The sequence below is a fragment of the Camelus dromedarius genome, chromosome 1 (assembly GCF_036321535.1).
Source record: "Camelus dromedarius isolate mCamDro1 chromosome 1, mCamDro1.pat, whole genome shotgun sequence".
NCBI lineage: Eukaryota > Metazoa > Chordata > Mammalia > Artiodactyla > Camelidae > Camelus > Camelus dromedarius.
In genome coordinates this window covers 23,218,647-23,240,591 of record NC_087436.1, presented here as the reverse complement: position 1 = coordinate 23,240,591, position 21,945 = coordinate 23,218,647, and the positions used below count along the sequence as shown (strand labels likewise).

Here is a 21,945-nt window from a genome sequence, read left to right as displayed (position 1 = left end):
CAGGACATACAGGGTGCCCAGTCACATTACTGATTCAGATAAGCAATGAATAACTGTCTCCTCTAATATTAGTCCTGTGTTTTATCTGACAACCCTAGAGACAGTATCTCCCTACAGGTGGCTCCACGTGGTGGACTCTGAACTATGTAATTTAGAATTTCCCCAAACTGCAGTTTACAGCTAAAGACCCCACCTTTCTAGTACTTTCTACCTGTTTTGAAAGAGAATTGAGTTTTGACTCAGGCATCCCTTTCTGATAACTAAGACAGGATAGTGCACTGATATCTTGAAAGCTGACCAGTGAAATCTCTCACCACTTACGTGGTAAGAGGGTTTTGACCTAATGAATGCAGGGTTTATGGAAGAAATGTCTCCTCTCCAGAGAAGCAGCTTCTAATGACCAAGTAAGAATTCTCTTGACAATAAAGAAAGATGCAATACACTTATTTCCACTAAGAAGCCAGAATGCAGAGGTGGTTGGTAGGAGCTACCACTGGTGATGGAAAATATCACCTTTAATTCTCTCTGGGGTTATTACACCTTTGAAGGGGAAAGTTACCAGGGAAGGTAACTCTTCTGATCCTAACGGAAGGGTGGGGAGCATCCACTGCCAAGTTCACGCTGAAGATGTAGGACTGGGTTTACCTCAAACCGCGCCACAGTGTGCCTCTGATCAGCCAAAAACATCAGCTGTGAGGAAGAAGGAAACTAAATTTCCTGGCATCTACAACTGGCAGGGACGTTAACCATGTCATGGGCTCCTTACAATAACTCACTCCTTGTGAGTTGGTCCTGTTACTTCCATTATACAGATGGTAAAACCAAGGTCCAGAGAGGTTATGTAAGCTGCCTGGAGTCCCACAGGGGCTGCGCTGTAATGTGAGGCCCAGCCACCGGCTTCATAACTCCACTACTTCCTGTCCCCTCAGCCAATAGGTTCTTCCTTGTGTCTGGGGAGAAGAGAACATAAACTTTGGAGCTAGACAAAATCTGATCTGAATTTTTGTTCTTTCACTGGGCCATTCAGTTGAGTCTTCTGACTCCCAGTTTCTTCCTCTGTAAAATGAAACCCCAAATGTGTCCTTGTGGAACCGCCTTTAGAAATAAAAATATAGTAATATATAAAGTACAAAAAAAAATTAAAAATAAAGTACAAATAATAGTAACTAGTAGTAGACATTGGCGTGGTGATCTCTGCAGATTGCTAAAGAGAGAGTTCTTTCCCCTAAGCCTGATATAATTTATATTTAATTGACATCTGTTTCTCAACTAGAAATGGGCCCAGCTGTCTGCTAGGCAGGGCCAGTGACTGGCCATGGACAGAACACAATGGAACACATACAATGTTTAAAAACGGAAATGGACCACAGAATCTGGATAGTAGAAATGATGCCTTCTTTTGGTTTCAGTTTCGCTGTGGTCAGCAGGTTTGTTCAGATCATTCCATGGACTTCGGCCTAAACTAAGAATTTTTTTTTTAAGCTCCAGCATTTAAATATTTCTAAGTCCTCTCTCTGGAGGACTTAGAAAGGAGGGACCTATTGCACTTGGTGAAGCCTGGCCCTTGTGGTGTCTTTCAAATGTGTATGTATCTGTTTTCCATCAGCCCTGCCTTCCCATCAATGCGAAGGAAAGCTTGGGAGGATGAAGGAAATCACAAAGAGGAGCCCAGCACCGGAAGGGGACTGCTTGTCCCACCCAGGAATGCTCTAGGGGTGGGAAGGGCCACAGAGCATAAAACTGGGAACTTGGGACAGACTTGTCTCCACCTCATTCCCATATCTGATCCTCCTGCTCCTCATCTGGAAATCTGCGGGGGGGGGGGGGGGGGAGGGAACGTCACGCAAGGGTGGGTGAGGTGGTACGAAACAAAGGTCTGCAAACCTAAGACTTAGTTGCTGTCAGCAACCAGTGGGGAAAGCAGCACAGAGAGGAGGGGCTGCCTGCACTGAAAATTGCTTCTCAGCTCACAAAGATGTTAGGAATTAGACTGGAGAGTTAGACACAGGCCACAAAAATGTACAGAGAAACACAGAGTTGGAGAAGAGATAGAAACGAAGATGGCTAATTTGTTTATTGTTTAAGGAAGGGGGGATTTTAGGAAATTTAAATAACGTTAGGCTCTCTGATGCCCATCAGTGAATTTTGTTTGTTAGAAAGAGCATAATTCAATTAATGAATCGGTTCTTTTCATGGAACTGAAATTCCTCGGGAATTGCCCTTGTTTGGGGATGATGGGAAATGCTTGTTTGGAAATGCTGGCTCCTGGATCTACTGAGCCAACTTTTCTTTGCCTTGTTTTTAGCATTTCAGTCTGTCAGAGCCCCTTCAAAAAGGTGAGGGGCAGGGGAGAAGAGACCACCACCACGTTGTTCTCATGGCCCGTTTTCCTTTAGAAGATCTCCAGAAATAGCCAGGCCGGAACTTGGAATTTATGATTTCCTTTTAGGCTGGGACCGTTTGCACCAGATGTCCTAATTCTATAGTCCATTTCTGTTTTTAAATAAGACTAGGTCGTGGGAATTATGCCCAAAGTGCCTTTTACATGTTTCTTAGTTTATGGGGTGCTTATTTTCCCAGTATACAGAATGGGGTTCACTCCCGTTAGCCAGAGGGCTGAGCCCCATTCACACTGAACAGTCCTTTCTGTATGAGAAGGTCTCCAAATGCCCAGAGCAGACAGTGAGGCTCTGCCTTGGAAGACCGCGTGGAGAGACAGGAGAAATGGTGGGTGGGGGACATGCAGGTCTTTGGATTTCCAGAAAACAGCATAAAGTTACAAGAGGCTGAGCCCAAGATGGGAGAGAGATTCTCAAATACAGCTGAAGGGGCGTTCCCCCCAGCTCCACCCTGCCTTGTTCTGTGGTGGTGGCACCTGTGTGTACCTGTGTGCTCACGTGCCGGGGTAGGGGATGGGGAAGGTGTTTGGGTGGAGGAAAGAGCAGGACAAGAAAGAAGAAGATAGGAGGGGACCAGTATATGCAGTCAGTGCAAGGATTCTGCTTGTTGGAGTCCCACGTCTGCTGAGCGGGCTGCCCTCTAAGGCCCTCTGAGCTTAAGTCTCCACTCACAGCAATATCCAGACCTATGGGACACCTTTGTAACTCTGCCAGAAAGCAGGCCCATATTTTGTAACTACTCTGAGGCTCCTCAAAGGACTATGTCATCTGAAGTCTCTGCCGAGCAGAAAGGGCTCAAAAAGCCATTGTCACATTAAGTAAATATGAACATTACACAAAACATGTTAGCGTCAGTGTCAGATATGCTCTGTGTACTGCCTGCATATTAGCTGTGGGTTGAACATGCTGGTTGAAACACAAGAAATAATGAGAAGCACATTAGAGATAAACAGACTTGGGATCTGAAGCCCTGCTCCAATTTACTGAGGAACCTTGGGCAAGTTACTTAACCTCTCTAAGCTGCCATTCTATTATCTGTAAAGGGCATTAACACATCATCTGACTCTCAGGCCTGTGATCGTTAATTTTGACAAGGCATGGAAAACTCTAAGCACAATGCCCAGTATCATTTTAATATTTACCTAGAAGTGATTGAAAAGTTGCAGAAATTATAAACAGGCTAGAAAGTTCATGACATGTATTGTTTGGCCCAGGAAGTATTTTTGAAAATTAGGATAATTAAAATCAAGACCTCCAACTTCTCTTGAAAAACCAAAAGTTCTGGCAACAACGGTTCCCCATCTCAGGTGGCAAAGAGACTACCCCCATCCAGCAGGCCTTTGCTGTCTGGTGCCCTGAGGACCACCTTTTCCCACCCCCACCACCGCCCCTCACTTGGTGTTCGCCTCATGTGCGTGGCCCCATAGTCATGCTAACTTACAACAGACCGTTTTCTTTAAATACACACCATTCACGTTCAGCTTCATTAAGACATACTTTCAACAACTGGGCATTGTAGAAAGGGCACCGTTTTGTGTTCAGATTTGGAGGCAAGTCCCAGATACCACAGAAATTTCACAAATTGATGTTCCTCGGCTTGCTTATCAGCAAGAAAGGGAAAATTATTTTCTGCCTGTTTGGGTTGGTGAAAGGATTTTATGCACTACTCAGGAAGAGCAAGCAGCATGATTGCTGTGAACTATTCCCGGTGTTACCAGCGAAAGGAGGAGGGAGAAGAGGAGGAAGAGGAAGAAAAGCACGAATCTTTAAATCAGGCAAAATGTGCTAATGTTATAACTGAGGGTCCACTGACAACTGGTGATAACTATTATACAGGTCTATGTGGTTTCTGAAGGATCAACAAACTTGTACAAGTTACACTTGGAAATCAAAGCTATGCATTAGCAAAAAATGTCATGCCCCAAATGCTTATTAGAGATATATTATGAAGAGTCTATGAGTGAAATAATATGAGGTCTGGAGTTTGCTTTAAAATATATCAGAAAAAAAAGAAGAAGGCATTAGATGAAACAGAGATCGGGAAGATGTTGTTTACTGCTGGGACTGGGCGATGGGTTAATGGAAATGCATTATATTATCCTTTTGACTTATACTGTGCTTGAAAATATCTACACATTAAAAGTAAAGAAAGAAGAAAATTCACACCAAATTCTCACCAATTCACATCTCCGAGGCCAAGCATTATGAAATTTTAAAGATTTTCTGAATAAATGAATAGACACACACTGTTTTTTGCATCTCTTGGGTCTTCTCGCACTGACATAACTGTAGTATCTCCCTTCTTAGTCTATTCTTTTAGTTCTCCCCACTCAATTTATTGCACAGGGAGTCTCAGAAATAATGTACTTGAAGGAAACTCCCCTTAGTTTCCAGTGGCTGTTGGGGGCCTTGCAAATCGATTAGTGGTTTCAAGACTCCCCACTAACCAGTCTGTATTGGACCAACTGACCTCATGCCCATACGTATGTCTTCAATTCCATCTCTGTTCTATCCAGACAAATCCTATTGGCTCTGGATTTAATGCCAGGGCACTTTATTTGGCTCCTGACTCTGCCACTTTCTGTGTCTTTGAAAAACTAGCTCAACCTCTCTGAACTTACATTTTCACCTTAAAGTGTGTTAACATTCACCTGGTGGGGCTGTCTGGGAAGCGCCGGCAGGCTCTCCATGAGTGGCAGCTATTTTTGTCATCATTAGTAAGCCCGACACATTATTCTGAGCTTTCAAAACTGTCTGTCCTTCTGCACAAACTCCTCCTTGTGTTTTGTCAGCCACCTCTTTTGCCTGCTTAACATTTCTGAGATTAAACCCACCAGGCTGGGTCATCTTGAACAAGAAGAACCTCTGGTCGTGTGTCTGCTGTAAGGGCTTTTATTAACGTGCCCCAGCGCCTTCCAGAGGCTCGTCTCAGTCTGTGAGTCAGCCTTGAAGGCTGGGACTGGGTCTTCTCCTTCTGTGTAGCTCTAACGAAAGTGCAGCGCCTCGCACACAGGCCCACACAGAAGAAAACTGTCTCTCAAATGGTCCGTACAACTCCTTCCAGCAGGAGCTTGGGAGAACTTAACGATGATGGAGATTTTTCCTACAAGGCATTTATGAGCAGAGTCATCTCTACGCATCAGGAGAAGGCTGACCAACGTGCAGCCACCTGGGGCACCCCTGCTCAGATCTCAAGGCTGAATGTGCTTTTGGTATTTTTCCTGTTTCTAGTTTCCTGATGATCCTGAAGCACAGAAAGAAAGAAGTAGCATGTCTCAGAACCCGGTGTCATGCCACGGTCCAAACCAGGTTATAACCGGCGTCTGCGTCTAAGTGCCCCATTCTGCGTCTAGGGCAGCTCTGCATTCTGCGTTCTCAGCCTTCACCGGGCTCTGCCATTACCTGGGAACTTTTAAAAAATACTCATTCTTAGGCCTTATGCCAGAGATACAGATTTAACTGGTCTAGAATGGAGTCTAGAAATTTATATTTTTAAAAGTTTGGCTTTAAGAAAAAGTTTGAGTGATTTTAATGCACAGGCAGAACCACCAACCTAACAGCTAGGAGGGGAAGAAAGGCAAGGTCTGTAGTGTTTTCTTTAGGACGATCTATAGGGCATCGGGAAGCCACTGGAAACTGATGAGCAGAATGGCAACACTAAGCAGAGAAAATAAAAAACCAGTCGTCATGCGTTGAAAGACCCGGTAATGTAGGCTCTGGTACAAATACACGGGGCTGTCTTTCCAGGCAAAGGAAGGAAACCGCTGCTGTGACTGCGATAGGATGTCTGGCAGCCTATGGCCACCGTGCGGGACCAGCCAGACAGGATGGAAGTGGAAACCAGCCCTGGTCGTGGCTCCATTCTCCTCTCTCTCTCATTAAAAATGGGCCAAGCGCTGACCTCAGCAAGATGTTCGCTTATCTGCTGTCAAGAACAAAGCTGAGTTTCCACATACCAAGCTTTATTACTTTGGTCTAGAATTCTCTTCACAATAAAGGTTTTAGGAGACGCCTTTAGAAAAACCACCCCCAGCTACAATAATAACTATCGCCTTTAATCACATGGGCTCTTTTTCTGGAAAAACAATCATCCAAAATTTCTGACAGAGGACCATCCACAAGTCCTAGGGCAATGATTCATTTTTTAAATGCATTATGATGATAACCAGTTTTGGAGAGGATGAAGTGAAACAGCCATCCTTAATCTCTACTAGAGGAAATATAATTTGGGACAATTTTTACAGAAAATTGTGCCAGGAGCTTGGAAATAATTGATACTTTTTGATCCTCTGCTGTGAATCTATTCCTAAGAATGGACTCTAAGAAAATAATCAGAGATGTGTTGCTTGTGTACAAGTTTATCATATAATATATAATATCATACATATCATGTAATAGATATACATGGAATAATAGCATGTGAATTTGCCATATGGTACTGAAAATGTGAAAATAAACAAAGAAAATGTCCAACAAAAAGGACCAGCCAAGTAAGTTTTGACACCTCATGAAAGCAGAATATTAAGAATCTATGAAAATCTGCAAACAATACATTAAATATTAGAGAATGCTGGTGATATATTTAAAGTGAAAATGGACTGTTACAAAACACTTTTCAGTAGAAACTTGTTTTTAAGCGTAAAATGCAAATATAAAAACCTTTTTGAGGGAAATATGGTGAGATGCTCACAGGATACAGTTTTTTCCTTGATATTTTGCCACAGTTTCTACATTTTTTATTATTAACATACACAAATTTTATAATTTTAAAACATAGCAAAAATGTTTTGTTTACAATGTATATGGGGTACCAACAAAAATTTTTTTAAATAATAAATTACCAGTCTTTCTCCCATTATGAGTTAAGGATGCATATTTCTGAAAAGGCTTCCAGAGCCGTACCAATTTTTTTTTAAAGCACCACATTTTTCCAAGTGCTAAACTAAAGAAACTTGGTTTTTTAAAATCTATTTTTATATATAGTGGTTAACATTGGCAAATCTCAAACTCTCAAATTTATCCCTTCCCACCCCCTTCCCCTCAGGAACTGTAAGATTATTTACTACGTCTGTGAATCTGTTTCTGTTCTGTAGATGATGAGTTCATTAGTGTCTTGTAATAACCTTTAATGAAAAAAAAATGAAACGAATATATGCATGTATATGCAGAAAAAAAAAGCACCACATTTTTACTCTGTTTAAGTGAGACTTTATGACCTCAGCCTGTCCCTCACCATTTCTCCCTTATCCAGGTTGTTGCTCATTGAAATGCTGACGATCACTGGTCACACGATCCCAAAACACCTACAGACGGCACAGTGCTCTCAGCAGAACATTCACACTCTTTCTTAACGATCAGGGAGTGAACAAACCAGGAGGCGTTACGGGCACTGAGCCTGCAGGGCTCCACACACCCCGAGTGCTGAGGGGTACGCAGCGCGCTGGGTCCTTCTCCCCTGGACGCCTGTTAGTTCTATTCTGGGATTCAAGACCAGGTCTGGGGGCATCAAGGACCGGGAGGCGCCCTCCCAACCCAGGCCAAGCAACTTTGGAGGAATCCTAGGACTCTGGTTCTTCTCCAGGATGCTCTAGAGTATTCTACATGCCTCGGACTGAAAAGGATTGGCTTGTCTGCTTCCCAGAAGATCTAAGGACTTGACATGAGCACAGGAAGTGAACTGATTTGTACAGGTCAACCTCCCCACTCCTGCTTTCAACAGCCCCTCCCCAACCAGAGCTGAACACAAGCTGCTGCGTGATCAGGCGTCAGGGTGGGCACAGCGCAGAGCTGCTCATGCCACTTGTTCCGTGGTGCTAGACCCCCTCAGCTCAAAGCTGGCAGGTGGCAGGTAGCTGCTTGCTTCAGCAACAAGTTCTCAGAAGGCGGAAGGAAGCAAGTATACCCTGGGTTAGCAATGAAGTGTGTGGCCCCGTCTGATTGAGCCCCTCCTAGCACTCAGAGTGCTGGAACACTCAGGCAGGAAACCAGACCTACCTCATAGGACGTTCTGATGAGTCTGAAGATGTCGACCTCCGGGTAGGGCTCCACGTCATCACTGAGCAGGGAGTGGAGGTGAGGGATGGGAGGCAGCGTGCTGTCTTTATTGGTCACGCTGTCCAAGTATCTGGAAGAAGGAATCGGGAGTCACTGGGAGGCTAACCTGGAATTTCACCTTTTACAGTTGTCCAGCCATTTTCTCCAAATTCTGCACATTAAAACAAAGGACTAGAATTTCCTTAAGAGCAGAATGAAATTCCCTTCACTTAAAGACAGAGCATATGAAAATAAATCCTCGGCCGCAGAGAGAAGTGGGCATTTTGACTCATGAATTATGTGGGCAATGAAGACTCATGAAACCAAGGAGACAGACAGATGGAGAGCACAGGGAAGAAAGCCCAGAGGTGGTTCTCCAAGTGAGAAATACCTTCCCAGAACGGTCATGGCCTCCCCATCATCCTTGCAGTTCAAAAGTTTGTCCACATTTGCATCCAGCACAGCCAGGGCCAACTGGAATATCACTTTGATTCCTTCATAGAAGAAACAGTCGACAACCACAACTGCACTCTCAAACGGCATCACGCTGAGAAATAGGGTGAGGAACCAGGACAGGGAGATGGTGGAAATCACGCCCAGGTCCTGCATGCAGTCGTACAGCTGCGGGACATAGTCTCGGGCGAGCTCCTCGAAGACACCCTGGTCCACCAGGGCACCTGTAGCGGGGGTGGACACCAGAGGTCATGGGTTAACCTACTACAGCTTCTCACGAATGCGCCCAATCCAATGGCCTGACTAAAACCAGCCAGTTCACAATTGCTGCCGAGACAGAACTCCAGTTACTACGTTACTGGACCAAGATGTCGGCACAGCCAAGTCACCAGAGGAGTTCTGGCTGCCTCTTCTCTTCCTGGGAGGTCTTCCTGTCCTGGCTGTCTACCAGAAAGGAGCAATAGCATGACAATTACAAGGACTGTTGGAAGGGTCAGTTTACAAAATTTTCATGACACACAATTCTTTATTTTGTTGGCAACATAAATGTTTGGTTAGGCATGAAAAGTATATCTAAGTAGCTTCATTTCTTGGCAAACTCTTTTAAAAACAAATTGCTCTTTTGGATGCATGGTCCTCACACAGGAATTGTTTCTTTAAATGATTGCTTTTTAAACTTAAAAGCATTCCAGCTGAACACACTCATGATCGATGTCCTGATATTTCTGGAGAGTACTTCCAATGATTTAAATTACTGTGCAGAAGTTTAGAAATGAAGACAGAATGCAAGAGGGACACGTAAAGCATACATTTTCCTACACCAGCAATGAAAAGTGTGTCCTGCTAAAATGAATGTCTAACACGTGAGAGGATTATAATTTATTTAAGTACTCCCCATTGTTGTTTGCTTTGCAAAGAAACCAGTTCCAAAAAATACCTTAGAAACTTAGCTTTGGCAACATTTTATATGCTATTGTCTCCATTCCTTTTCTGAATACTTCTGCCTTTTGTAGATTCCATCCTTCTCATGAAAGAATTGCTAAACCTTTTTGGGTTGATGATCTGTGTGCTTGGTGTAGCACATCTCACATGCCACATGCCACAGAGTGACACCCACATCAGGTGTCTTAGGAAACAGTTTCCGTCAAGGTGATACATGTATACTCTCCTAAGCTCTTTGGAGCTCCTTTGGGTACCACCTGTATTGATTCAAGCCTCTCATCCCCATTTTGGAAAACTGGATTAGTCTAAAACTCTTTTGGCTAATGGTGCCTGGAAATGATATCCTGGCTCTAGAAACACCTTCCTGTGAGATAAGGGTTAAAATGTGAGCTGCATCACCACATACCAACCACCCTGGTGTTGTAGTAATCAGGAAGCATGCGTTCACACAAAGCCACCAGCAGCCAGAAAGCTTCCTCCTCTTTGGCATAAAGCAGCAGCACTGATGTGACAATGTTCATGGCCTGAATGAGTGAAAGGAGATGTCATGAAACACATTTTAAATACATCAGACACATTTGAACATAGAAGCCATTTTGTTAACCTAAAAAGTGACCGAATTAGTCCCAAGGGGCCAGCAAACTTCTTCCATAAGAAAAACACATAATAAATATTTAAAGGCTTTGCAAGGGATATGCACATATTCCTCTGAGTTTTGTTTTCTTTACAACCTTTTAAAAATGTAAAAACTCTTAGTCCTTGAACCTGTTAACTTTAAAGGGCCTCCATGAACACCAGCATTCACCAAGGCCTGAGCCCCCGACACTTGCAAACCCTCATTCAAGAACTTGGTCCAAAGGCCCTTTGACAAAGCTTTGAACCTGCTGAAATCTCCTTGTTTTTAATCCTCAATTCAGTGAGGTAAATATTTCCTTTTTAATCTTCCATAATTGTTTCTATAACTGAGTACACACGGCTTGAGGCTCTCCTCGGAGAACAATGAAACCTTTCAGAGTTGGAGTTCTCGCCCACTATTTCCATCTGGATAAGGATGGAAGGTGATAAGTAACAGGAATTTAATTCTAAAGTAACTGACTTTATTAAAAGATATTATCAGACAGCTCATAACCACTCAAGGCTCAACTACTTTAATAGTCCCTTTAATTAAAAAGAGGAAGATCAAAAGATAAATATGAACTTTATAATATTAGAAGCCAACTCACTTCTGGACTGCTTTTGATCTTCTAGAAACCAGTAAGTGTTCATCAGGCTTCTACGATATAAATGTCAAAAAAGGAATTTTGGTCTAATAGGCTCTTTCTTGTAAGCCTTACTCAGTATGTTCCCAGGTGAAACCATTATTAAAATTCCACTTGATGATTAACCTGCCTAGTACATGACCATGGTCACAGTTAGTGCCTGAATCATTCAGTCAAGGTACGTTCTTTTGGGAGTCTCCTTGGTAGCAGGCTCTGGACTAGGTACTGGGGAAAGACGGGGACACAGTGGTGACAAGTCTCACAGGGCATAAATGCTTGGGTCAGAGAGACAGAACAAGGATGTAAAAGTTGATGCATTAATTTGGGGGTGTATTTAAATTAAGTGCTATCAAAAAGATAAAATAACGTGGTACAAGGAGGCCTGTGCTCTGCGCGCATGTGTGTGTACAGAGGAATTAAGCCTGCTTTAGCATTTAGCTAGACGGTCAGAGAAGACCTCTCTGTATATGTAGCCTTTAAATCTAAGGTCACGTTATCTTGGAGCTTCCCAAACTGTGGCACTAGTACAAACGATCATTTTAGCTGGTGTATGAGCAACATCTTTTTCATACTGAATTAAGTATTTATTTTACTGTGCATTAAAATATAACCATAGCACATAAAAGTTACATTCTCAAGGTCACTAATTGCTTAGAAGATGCAAAGGAGGAGCAGCGTGGAACCTAGAATCCAGAAATAAAGGACAGGTAGGTACGCGGGCGTGCTCACGACTAGCTAGCGACCAGGCAGGTCACCAGAGGGTCCAGGAAGGACACCCCTGTATCCTGGTTCCTCTGCTCAGTTCAGTGGTTCTCAGCCCAGGGAGACTTTGCTCCCTGGGGGACGTCTGGTAACACCTAAAGAAATTTTAGTTGTCACAATTAGGGGGTTCTACTGGCATTTAGTGGGTAGATACTATTAAACATGTTATTAAACAGGAATGTTATTTAACATCCTAAAGGACAGCCCCACACAAAGAATTATCCAGTCCCCAAGGCCAACAGCACCAAGGTTGAGAGACCCTCGTGCAGCAACAGCTCTCTTGGCCATGAAGCCTTTCTGCTCATTCCTCAGTGGCTAATAACACGTCTTTTCTTTAAAGCCTCATCCGTCTGTGACACTCACCTGGCAATACCCTATGTTAGGGTTCCGGAAAGCGTAAGCTGTTAGGACTCTCCTCAGAGCAGCGATGCCCATCTCGTTCTGGAAAGCCGGGTGTTCTGGGAGGGAGCGGTGGAGGTCCCTCTCTATCTCCTCCGTGGCGAGGTTGTACTTCCCCATGGACTTCTCCACGAGGTCTTCATAGTACCCGGGGTGTGTGGCCTTCTCGTTGATGGCACCTGGGAAACACCCACCAGACCCAGCGTCAGAAAGTGGAAGCGGACCCCCAGCCTCGTGGCCTTCCCCACCCCTCAGAGGACATGCGTGAGGTGACAGTGACATCCCACGACGGTGCGTGTGCTGCAGTCACGGCCAGGCTGTCAGTTCACTCCTGGCTTCCCTCCCTCTTCCTCTTCTATTTCAAAACCTCCCTATACTATATGCTACCACTCATGTGTGGACTCTAAAAAGTAATACAAATGAATCCACATACAACTCAGAAGTAGACTCACAGACAGAGAAGCTTGCGGTTACCAAAGGGGAAAGGCGGGGAGGGGTAAAACAGGAGTATGGGACTGACAGATAGAAGTCATACATAAAATAGATAAGCAACAAGGACCTACTGCACAGCACAGGGAACCATATTTGGTATCTTGTAATAAGCCATAACAGAACGTAATCAGAAAAAAATAACTGAATCACTCTGCTGTACACCTGAAACTAACACAATATTGTGAATCAACTATACTCCAGTAAAAAATAATGATGATTAAAGAATAAGAGAAACCTCCCTCAGGTAGAGTTTCAAGGAACTCCCCCAGACTATCCCGAGGGGCTGCTCCGAGAAGGGCAGGGAGGTGGGCGGACTGCGCCGAGCTGAGGCTCGCGGGTCTCAGCCCTCCCATCAACCACGGCAGCTCTGCTTGCGTTTGACGGGGCTCCTCCTTAGGCGTTCACTTGAAAAAGGAGGTTCTGCATCTCAAAACAAGTCTGGAAACTGTTTGCTAAGGTGCAAGCTTCGAAGGGCTCAAACCGCCTTAGTGAAGAGGAGGTGGGGTTCAGATACCTGGAGGGATGTTTAAAATTGCAGTGACAGGCCCCTGCCACCGAGGGGAGCCCCGCAGGGGTGGGGATGAGGGCCAGGTGGTGGTGAGAATCACTGCTTTGAGATACTTCCATTTTAAGTTCTTTTTTTAAAGTTTTTGCTTCTTATTTTGGGGGGGGTAATAAGGTTTATTTATTTACTTTAATGGAGATACTGAGGACAGAACCCAGGATTTCTAATGCTGCATTCTACCACTGAGCTATATCCTCCCCCTGTAAGACTCCGGAGCACAGAAAAGCCCTGGATACAAATACCTTAATCTAAATCTAGTTAAATAAAATCTAAGTATGTATAAATTATATATATACACACACACACACACATAAATATACATAGAAAATACACACACATATGTACATACTATATAATTAAATATGTGTATATATATATGTGTTATCTATACACACACACAAACACACACACACTTAATGACAGGGTAAACTGACTAGAAATTAGAGCCCCTGGGCTTACTCACTCCTTGTCGCTGACAGTCACCCAGAGAGCCAGCCTCATCACTCACACCTGCCCCACAAAGGCAGTCTGGTTGACTTAACACTAGCTTAACACTAGCTTCTGCACTCCTTTCAAGGATGGTTTACAAGCACTTCTTGCCATCTGGCCTGCACTCAATTTAGTGGGTAGCCAAGCCAGGTCCTGGGACAGTGGCCCTCAGAGTCATGGGAAGCAGGGCAGGTCCCAGGAGGCTGGGCTCTCCCCGTGGTCAAGCTGGCCTCCGCGTGAACCCTACCCACCCCCCGATGCACTGGGTGGAAACATGGGCTCACTTCTATACCCAACAAACGTGGTGTGTACACTGCTTCACCTCTGGCCTCACGCAGCCCATCACAGTTAAAGAAAACACGGGGGCCGGGTGGGAGGGTATAGTTCAAGTGGTAGACTGCATGCTTAGCATGAATGAAGCCCTGGGTTCAATCCCCAGCACCTCCTCCAAAAACAAAATAAAATAAATAAACCTAATTACCTGCCCTCCCCAAAAAAGTTAAAAAAAAAAAAGGAAAACACTGGGTCTAACTCTAAACAGGGCTCTACAAGGCTGTGGACTGCTGTATCCTGTTTCCCAGTGCCCACCGTGAGTTTCATTTTCATCTAAAATGCAGCTGTAAGTAACTCCCCATTTGAGTAAGGAAGATGAAAATGGAATTGTTTTGTTCACTGCAGCAGCGATCTGAATCAGGCTGTCAGGTGAGTAGCTCACCAAACACAGGAAAGATGGCAGACTGGACGGTAAGGATCTTCTTGAGATGGACTGGAAATTAGAGACAATTTGACTCAAATTTGGATTTGTAAATGAGGAGCTATGGCTGGTCCACTTGTGGCAAATGAAAAACAAGACATGTAAATGAGGACAGAATAAACCAGTTTTACATGAAACAGAGAAGACCAATTATTTTTCAGGATTCTCTACTCCTACTTCTGAGCTGTTAAAACAGCTCATTGGTAATTACCATTTATAGCTACTTTTAGAAAGAGCTACAAGTTTTTTCTTTAAGGCTTTCTTGTAAGTCTGGTAACTTCTTTTCATTTTAATGTCATCTTTAAAATAAAAGGTTTTGATATAAGCACTTGTGTCAGACCAGCTCAGGTTCAAATAAAAATTTTCACATGAGCCTATTTAAAACGATTCCATTTCAGCCCTCTAATCAGGTAGAGCAACTGATTTATATATTAAAGACAAGACTGGTGACACCCAAAGAAATGCTCTGATGTTTGTGACAGAACAGATCCCTGGGATACACGGGATGCTTGAGGCTGGGAGGAAGGAGTGATGGGGGTTAGCCCCAAAGGACCCCTGGCTTCTGTAGCGGACTCAGAGGTTTAACCTGATGGCGTCATACTGGGCGTGAGCCTAGTGGTGGGCCTGTAAAGATGGACACACCTCTCCCACGGCTCTGGGATCGTCCCCTTCTGTCCTTCCCAGCATCTCCAGCTTGGAGTGTAAGTATAATCCAGGTAGGCTTTTAGCTCCAGAGCCCATTCCGGCCTCTCTTCCCTGTCTCCAGTGAGAACCCGCAAAATCAAGAGAAGCCAAAACTCATTGATGAGGTTCTCTTATTCCTCCATTTCTGCCCTCTTCCCCACCCCAACGACTGCTCTGGACAAGTGCCACATTTAAACATCCTCAATGAAGCTGAAACAGCTGAAAAAGGAGAAAAAAAAAAAAAAAAGAAGACTCTAAAAATCACAAAGAATGCTACTCTTTTTCTTTGGGTTCTGTTTGTCCCTAAATAGAGTTAGAGGAAAAATGGAAGAGGTTACGAGGACTCAAGGGATGGTGGCTTCAACATCTGTTGAATACGTGTCCTGTGTTTTCATGGAGGGAAGAGTCATGGGGGGGTTTCAAGACTCTGGCAAGGGACGGCAATTTAGCCCTGAATGGGGGGCCGACGTGGTGAAAGGGCCCTGGTGCACGACGGCCCCGCGGGCTCTGGGGCCGGTGCTCCCACCCCCGCCGGCCGTACCTGACAGCAGCAGCCAGAGCTCCCCGCGCATGCTCTCTGGGACGCCCTTCAGCACCAGCTCCCGCGTCTTTTCTGTGCGATACATGCAGATCCCTTGCCCATACTCGGCAAAGTGAATCTTCCAGGCCTGCTCTTTCAAAAACTCTTTGGCCTGAAATAGATAATGAAACATCAGTACATCCCAAAGTACCTGGAGGATGGTAAGACGTTCAATGGAAGGTCAGAACATCTTCCTTAGTGAACACAGCGGCTGAGTTCTGGACAGAATGGACATAAGGATAAAGGACTCAGATCTTCTGGGGTCCTTCCCTGACTGATCACAGCCTGTGGTTCTGCCGTGACGCTTCCTGTACCAGAGTCAGAATTCCGCTTACCTGAGATGGGTCAGCAGAGTGCAAACCACATTTATGGCTTTATGTCCACACCTCCAAGTGAAAGTAAGCTGATGTTTTTAAAACGTGGTCTGAGAAATTATGTCCTTATTTGTTAGTTGATTAAACAATAGTTAAATACAAGATTGTAAATCAAAACTGTACTTCAATTTTTTAAATACGCATAAAAAAGTTAAAAATATGACCAAAAAAAGTCATCTGTACTGTCTCTAACTCATCTCCTTCCGTGAAGAAGCCACTCTGAAACCTAATGACATATTTGACAAAATCTGCTTTACTTGCAGGAAAGTATCTGTTGATGGATTTATGAGTTTATTTTTAAGGTCTACAATGTGTTATACTGACGTATTTGAGTTTACTTTTTTTTAAGGTGTACAGTGTGTTTGTTGATTTACTAGATACTGCAATGTGATACTGCCATACCATGTCACTCAATTATCATTTCTTTTTGGTTGTTGAGAACTTAAGATCTAATTTCTTAGCAACTTTAAAGTTAAAAAAAAAGAGTTTGCTTTTATTAAGAGCATATTTTTCAAACGTTATGGTTCTAATATAAGAACATTCTGGGCAAGAGGAGGAGGCACCCACCAATTTCGGGTTGAACTCCTCGGGAGATCGCCGCCGATACATGGTCATCAGGGTCTGGGTGGCTGTGGGGACGCTGTTGCCGTTGAGGTTGAACTGGCGCTCTCCATCAGCGTCAGAGCTGGTGCTTCTCTGGGGGCTGGAGGAAAGCAGGCTGCTGGGCCGAGAGTACACCTGCAGGTGCAGAGAGGAGCAAGCCGCTGGATGGTCTGGGCTGTAGGATCTACTCTGGACAGATACCAACAGCTTGGCTCCCAAGGCTTCTTGCTACGTCACAAAGCAGAAGAAAGGCAGCAAGCCAGCACTTTGGTGGGGTCGTGGGACGCAGAGCCAATGCCCAAAAGAGGTCTCCTCTGTGTTTGTTTGTTTGTTTGTTTGTTTATCCTCTGTATTTTAGATGTATTTTTGCAACAAGTGGTTGGCCACACATCTCTCTGATTAGTATGCTGCATGCCAAGCACACTGTGGTTGAGTCAACTGCTTATGGGACCACCTCCCTCACCTCCTCTCTATTTTCTGGTGCTGCCTCAAAAATGCCCACATAGTCTTAGAGCAGGGGGACAGGGGCAGGGCTGTTACTCATGTGCTCACTATTTTTACAACTTGCTTTAACTACCAGTAACTTGTGCTATGACTTGAGCTAGTCACATAACTTTCAGGGCTTCAGTTTCCCTGGATATTGGTCCAGGGCCTGATTCAATTCAACTGGGGATACAATTCGTATCTTATCATAATAAATGACCTCTGTACCATTCCCAACAAGATCAACAGTGCAATAAGAGGGTTAGACCAGATGATCTCTAAGGTTCTGTCCAGCCCTCGATGATCCCAAATACAAACTCCATGAGATTTAAATGAGATACTGCTCTGGGCAGAGGGTAGGCGGTTCATCTCAGCACAGCTGCAAAGCTTGAAGATCCAAGAAACGGGACAAGGAGGTGAGCACCTCCAGGGAAGAGTAATAAGATGAACCAAAACACCCGCAGGTGCCTTCCACAGACCTCATCATCTGAACTGTTGCAGCTTCCTGCAAATTCTTTGTCCGAGTATATTTTAGAGGTCGTCTGTTGCAGGAAATCAGAGATCCTCTGCACTAGAAAGTCTCTGTCTTTCAAATTGGCAAACAGGAAGGTCATCCTGTTCCTGGTGCTGATAGATAAGGGACTGGGGAGCACGCTGGAGCTGTCTGCCTTTTCTACAATCGTCACCTGAAAAGAAAGAGGACACAGAGCATTACTTTCTGGGGATTATGCAACAGCAATCTCTGAGCAGCACCGAAGAAGGAACACAGCATTTTTAAGTCCTATAGGAACCACCCATATTTTATTGAGGCAAGCTGAGATTCTTTAACTCTGTTCCCATAAAATAAAGCAGCTCACAACAAATCAAAGTAGAGCTGGAATTATCTGGCTGGTTTTTCTAAATCAGTAGTTCTAAATCGAGAATAATTTTTGCCCCCCAGGAGACATCTGGCAACATCTAGAGACACTTTCAGTTGTCACAAGTGGAAGTACCACTGGCACCTAGCAGGTAGAGGACAGGGATGCTGTTAGACATCCTGCAGTGCACAGGACACAGGGCAGCTGCCCCAACAACGCCCAGGCCAAGACAAGTCCAGGTCAGTGGCACCAAGAATGAATAAACCTTGCTGTGAAGGAATTCTTTGATTTTCATTAAAATTTCATGGAGCCATAAGAGAGAGAACTCCCAGCTGCTACATCACCCTTAAGAGACAGAAACAGGCATGATACTGGTTCCTTTTTACAAAGCTTAATGTGGAGAAGGCTTTCAAAACACCACCAATCTTTCAAACGTCTCATTTAGACCCCAGGGCTTTGCATCCCTCACCTCCCACCACTTCAAAGTTTTAAAGGCTCCATTTTGAACAGACATGACGTAAACAAGTTAACTGCAACCTTATCTGCACCGGCTGACTCTATGTGTGTGTGGAGGTGGGGTGCTGTGTGTGTAGGTGTGTGGTTGGGTCTCAGAGACAGAGACAGCGAGAGAGAGAGAGAGGGAGCGTGCGTGTGTGGTGGAGTGAGTGAACCACACTGGGAGAAAAATAGGGAAGGGGGCATCTGCTTTAGCTTCGAAATGATGCCATGTGTTTGGTGCTCTATAATAGGATTTTCATCAACTGGAAACTAGGATAAACGCATTACAAGTTTTTTCTTTAGCCCACTGGGAAGAACGCCTCAAGGCCAGCCCTAGATCGGTGGTTTATTTGCAGCAGCTCTGACTAAATACTTAGTTTCCTTCCCCTCTTCATTTCCACTGGTAAGTCATCTAGACAGGTTCAACTTCAGCCCTTTCATCAGCATTTTCATGTGAACCACCAAAGCAGAACTTTGAAAACTTCAAGGCTAAGGAAACCACTGGAGTTGCCTAAAAAATTACATGGTCACAAATGCAAAACAGGGATTACTGGGGTCCATAAAGGGAAACCTGCAGGACCTGACTTCCATCCTCAGATTTTATACATACATAGAATTAGATATATATTTATACATTTTTTTTCCCCTTAACAGAGGTACTGGGGATTGAACCCAGGACCTCATGCATACAAAGCACACGCTCTATCACTGAGCTATACCCCCACCCACATATTTATACATTTTTAAAGGAATCCTCTGAGATACTCGGAGTTGCACATAAAAGTGTTTATTCCTCAATGCAAATGAAGCTAGAAAAATGGAAAAACAAAAACAAAAACAACCTCTTTATCATAAAAAGGATCTTCCCATGACCCCTCAGATGTATGTTGAATAATCCTCATTTTAAAAGACCTATAAAAACTCCTTTTCTCCCAACGGATTTTTTTCTGATTCTTTTGGTCACCAGGTGTCTGGGACTAAATGACACATGCAAAAAGAATGAAAGGTTCAAGTTCTGTGCCTAAAACACAGACACCACGTGGATCTTGCTGAAGTCAAAGTGTAAAGTCCTATGTCTAGTAGGATCATAAATACAGTTAACTCAGTTCACAGAATCAGTTTAACTCAGTTCACAGAAAGACCAGTGTCTGCTCAAACAGACTCGCTGGTGGGTGGGAGCCCCGCCCTACTGCTTTCTGTCATTATTATTACCTACAGGTAATAAAAATTACATTAAGTCTTTTGCTTCTTCCATTAGTCGAGGTTAGAGATCTACCATTAATATATTTCAGCGATTCATCAGGTTAAAGGAAAGGGCTCTGCTGTCTCACCGAGCATCATGTTAAAGCTGCATCCTCCAGCCACAGAATGCTTTATTTCTAAACGCTACCCCCACCATTGTCCCTCATCTGATTTACGCTGAAATATGACTGAATTATCTCTGCCTTACTACCTGTTAGAGAAAACTGGCAAGCAGAAGATGGGCTGAGGGTATCAGCCACCACTCTCTCAGTTCCCTGAGCTCTCACTATCGTGCTGTAAATTGCATTGGCATGTGCAGAGAGTTAGCTGGACCGCACCAAGAGGTGGGGAACAGGAGAGCAGACGTCTGGACAGCAGCTCCAGCCCCTCTCTGCTCCTCAGTTCCCTCTGGATAAACAGAGTGATGACTCACTCAGAGTCATAAATGACACATCCATGGAACATTCTTAATCCCAGGATGGGTTTCCTTAGCCGGTCTGGGTTACTCTGCTTTACTACAGTCAGGTAGGACTTGACCAAGAAAATTTCAGTAACAGTCTTGTCTATGGTGATAGATGTTAACTAGACTTACTGTGGTGATCATTCTGCAATACTGACAAATATTGAATCACTATGTTGTCCACCTGAAACTAATATGTCAATTACAACACACACACACACACACACACACACGTATAATAACTCCCTAAGACAAAGAAGGTAAGTTTGCTGGAAAAAGTTATAAAATGCATTTCTGAGCCAGTTGTAAGTACTGATGAATTATCCATCTCAGAATTCACCCCCAACAATTCCTGGCCTCAAAAAGTGCTGTACACTTTATCAATTGCCTAACATTTCTCATTTTTTTTAATCTGACAATTCAACTTGTAGGAATTTATAACTTAAGGAAAGTTATACATATGATTGGGAGAAAACTAAAAACAATGCAAAGGTCCAACCACAGGTCACCTACATGAGAAGAAATAAATTATATGTGTATCCATTTATGGAATAATATGCAGTCATTAAAAGTTACATTGTAAAAGAGTGTTTTATAATATGGGGAAAAGTTAAGTGTATACTGTTAAGGGAAATAAGCAAATAATAAAAATTCTTTATGTTTTATATGTAAATAATATAAATGACATATACACAGCCATGTATAGAAAGTCTGGAAAGCTGGATAGCAGAATGTTAACTAAAGTGGTCATCTTTGAATGGTGAGACTAGGGGTGAATTTTGCTTTCTTTTTATTTGTCTGTATTCTTACAAATTTACTGTAATAATGATGCAACAGTTTAAAAACAAACAAACAAACAAAAAAACCAAGAACATCTGCTTACATAAATGATTTAACAAAAAGAAAAGAAAAGAAGGCAGAGGGAAACTTGAATCTTTTACTATAGGGAATCTTAACAAAGGGTCAATCTTAATTTAATAGCCAAAGCTTCCAACCATGTTAACTTCTAGAAAATGACCAGAGAAGGTTGAAAGTTGCCAGGTTAGAAAGTGCAGGCCTGCCAGCCCCTGACATCTTAACCTGAGTTCCTTCTCAACCCCAAACAGCACAGCAAGGCTTCCACGCAAGTACCAGAATAACCTATCACTGTGAAGACATGACAGAAACCCACCTCCACCGCAGACACAAGATTGATGTTTCATAGTCTTCACTGCACATGTGAGTCAGCCTGGGACTTTATTAAACTACAGACTCCAAAGCCTGCACAGATTCAGAAGATCCGGGGTGGACTTAGGAGTCTGCCACCGTGGCAGGCGGTCCCAGTGGGTCCGATGCAGAGAATCGACAGACCAGCTAGATCTCAGCACTTGGCTTTCTGGTTCACAACCTGGACTGTCTCCTCTAAAGACTAAGCTGCTCAGGCTGTGAGCCAGGTGTACTAACCACATATTCTAGTTTCTGTATTTGATGTTTTCACATCTTGGGGCCCTGCTGACCCTGGAAGGACCACCCATCCCAGAGTCAGCCAACTCCTAGGGACAGCAGAGGACTCACCTGTGAGCGGCCCTTCCATAGGCAGACCAACAAATCCTGAGCCCACACTCCACTGACCTCCTT

The 21,945-nt window shown here is 43.9% G+C and overlaps 1 protein-coding gene and 1 non-coding gene across 3 annotated transcripts in view; both read right to left on the bottom strand.

Moving 5' to 3' along the window:
- TBC1D9 (TBC1 domain family member 9) overlaps positions 1-21,945 on the bottom strand; it is a 106,763-nt gene that overhangs the window by 19,652 nt on the left and 65,166 nt on the right. The window contains exons 7-14 of one of the 2 annotated variants that reach the window (XM_064493791.1): positions 17,751-17,957; positions 16,753-16,923; positions 15,773-15,923; positions 12,212-12,426; positions 10,234-10,351; positions 8,824-9,109; positions 8,394-8,523; positions 6,746-7,522 (exon numbers count right to left, since the gene is read on the bottom strand). In XM_064493791.1, the coding sequence (XP_064349861.1) occupies positions 7,505-7,522; positions 8,394-8,523; positions 8,824-9,109; positions 10,234-10,351; positions 12,212-12,426; positions 15,773-15,923; positions 16,753-16,923; positions 17,751-17,957 (1,296 nt within the window). In that variant the 3' untranslated portion in view covers positions 6,746-7,504. Of the gene's footprint in view, positions 1-6,745; positions 7,523-8,393; positions 8,524-8,823; positions 9,110-10,233; positions 10,352-12,211; positions 12,427-15,772; positions 15,924-16,752; positions 16,924-17,750; positions 17,958-21,945 lie in introns of those variants that run through there. The other variant, XM_064493752.1, reaches the window with a different exon arrangement.
- TRNAT-UGU (transfer RNA threonine (anticodon UGU)) lies at positions 19,278-19,349 on the bottom strand. The gene has a single exon. It is a non-coding gene; the product is annotated as a tRNA-Thr (tRNA).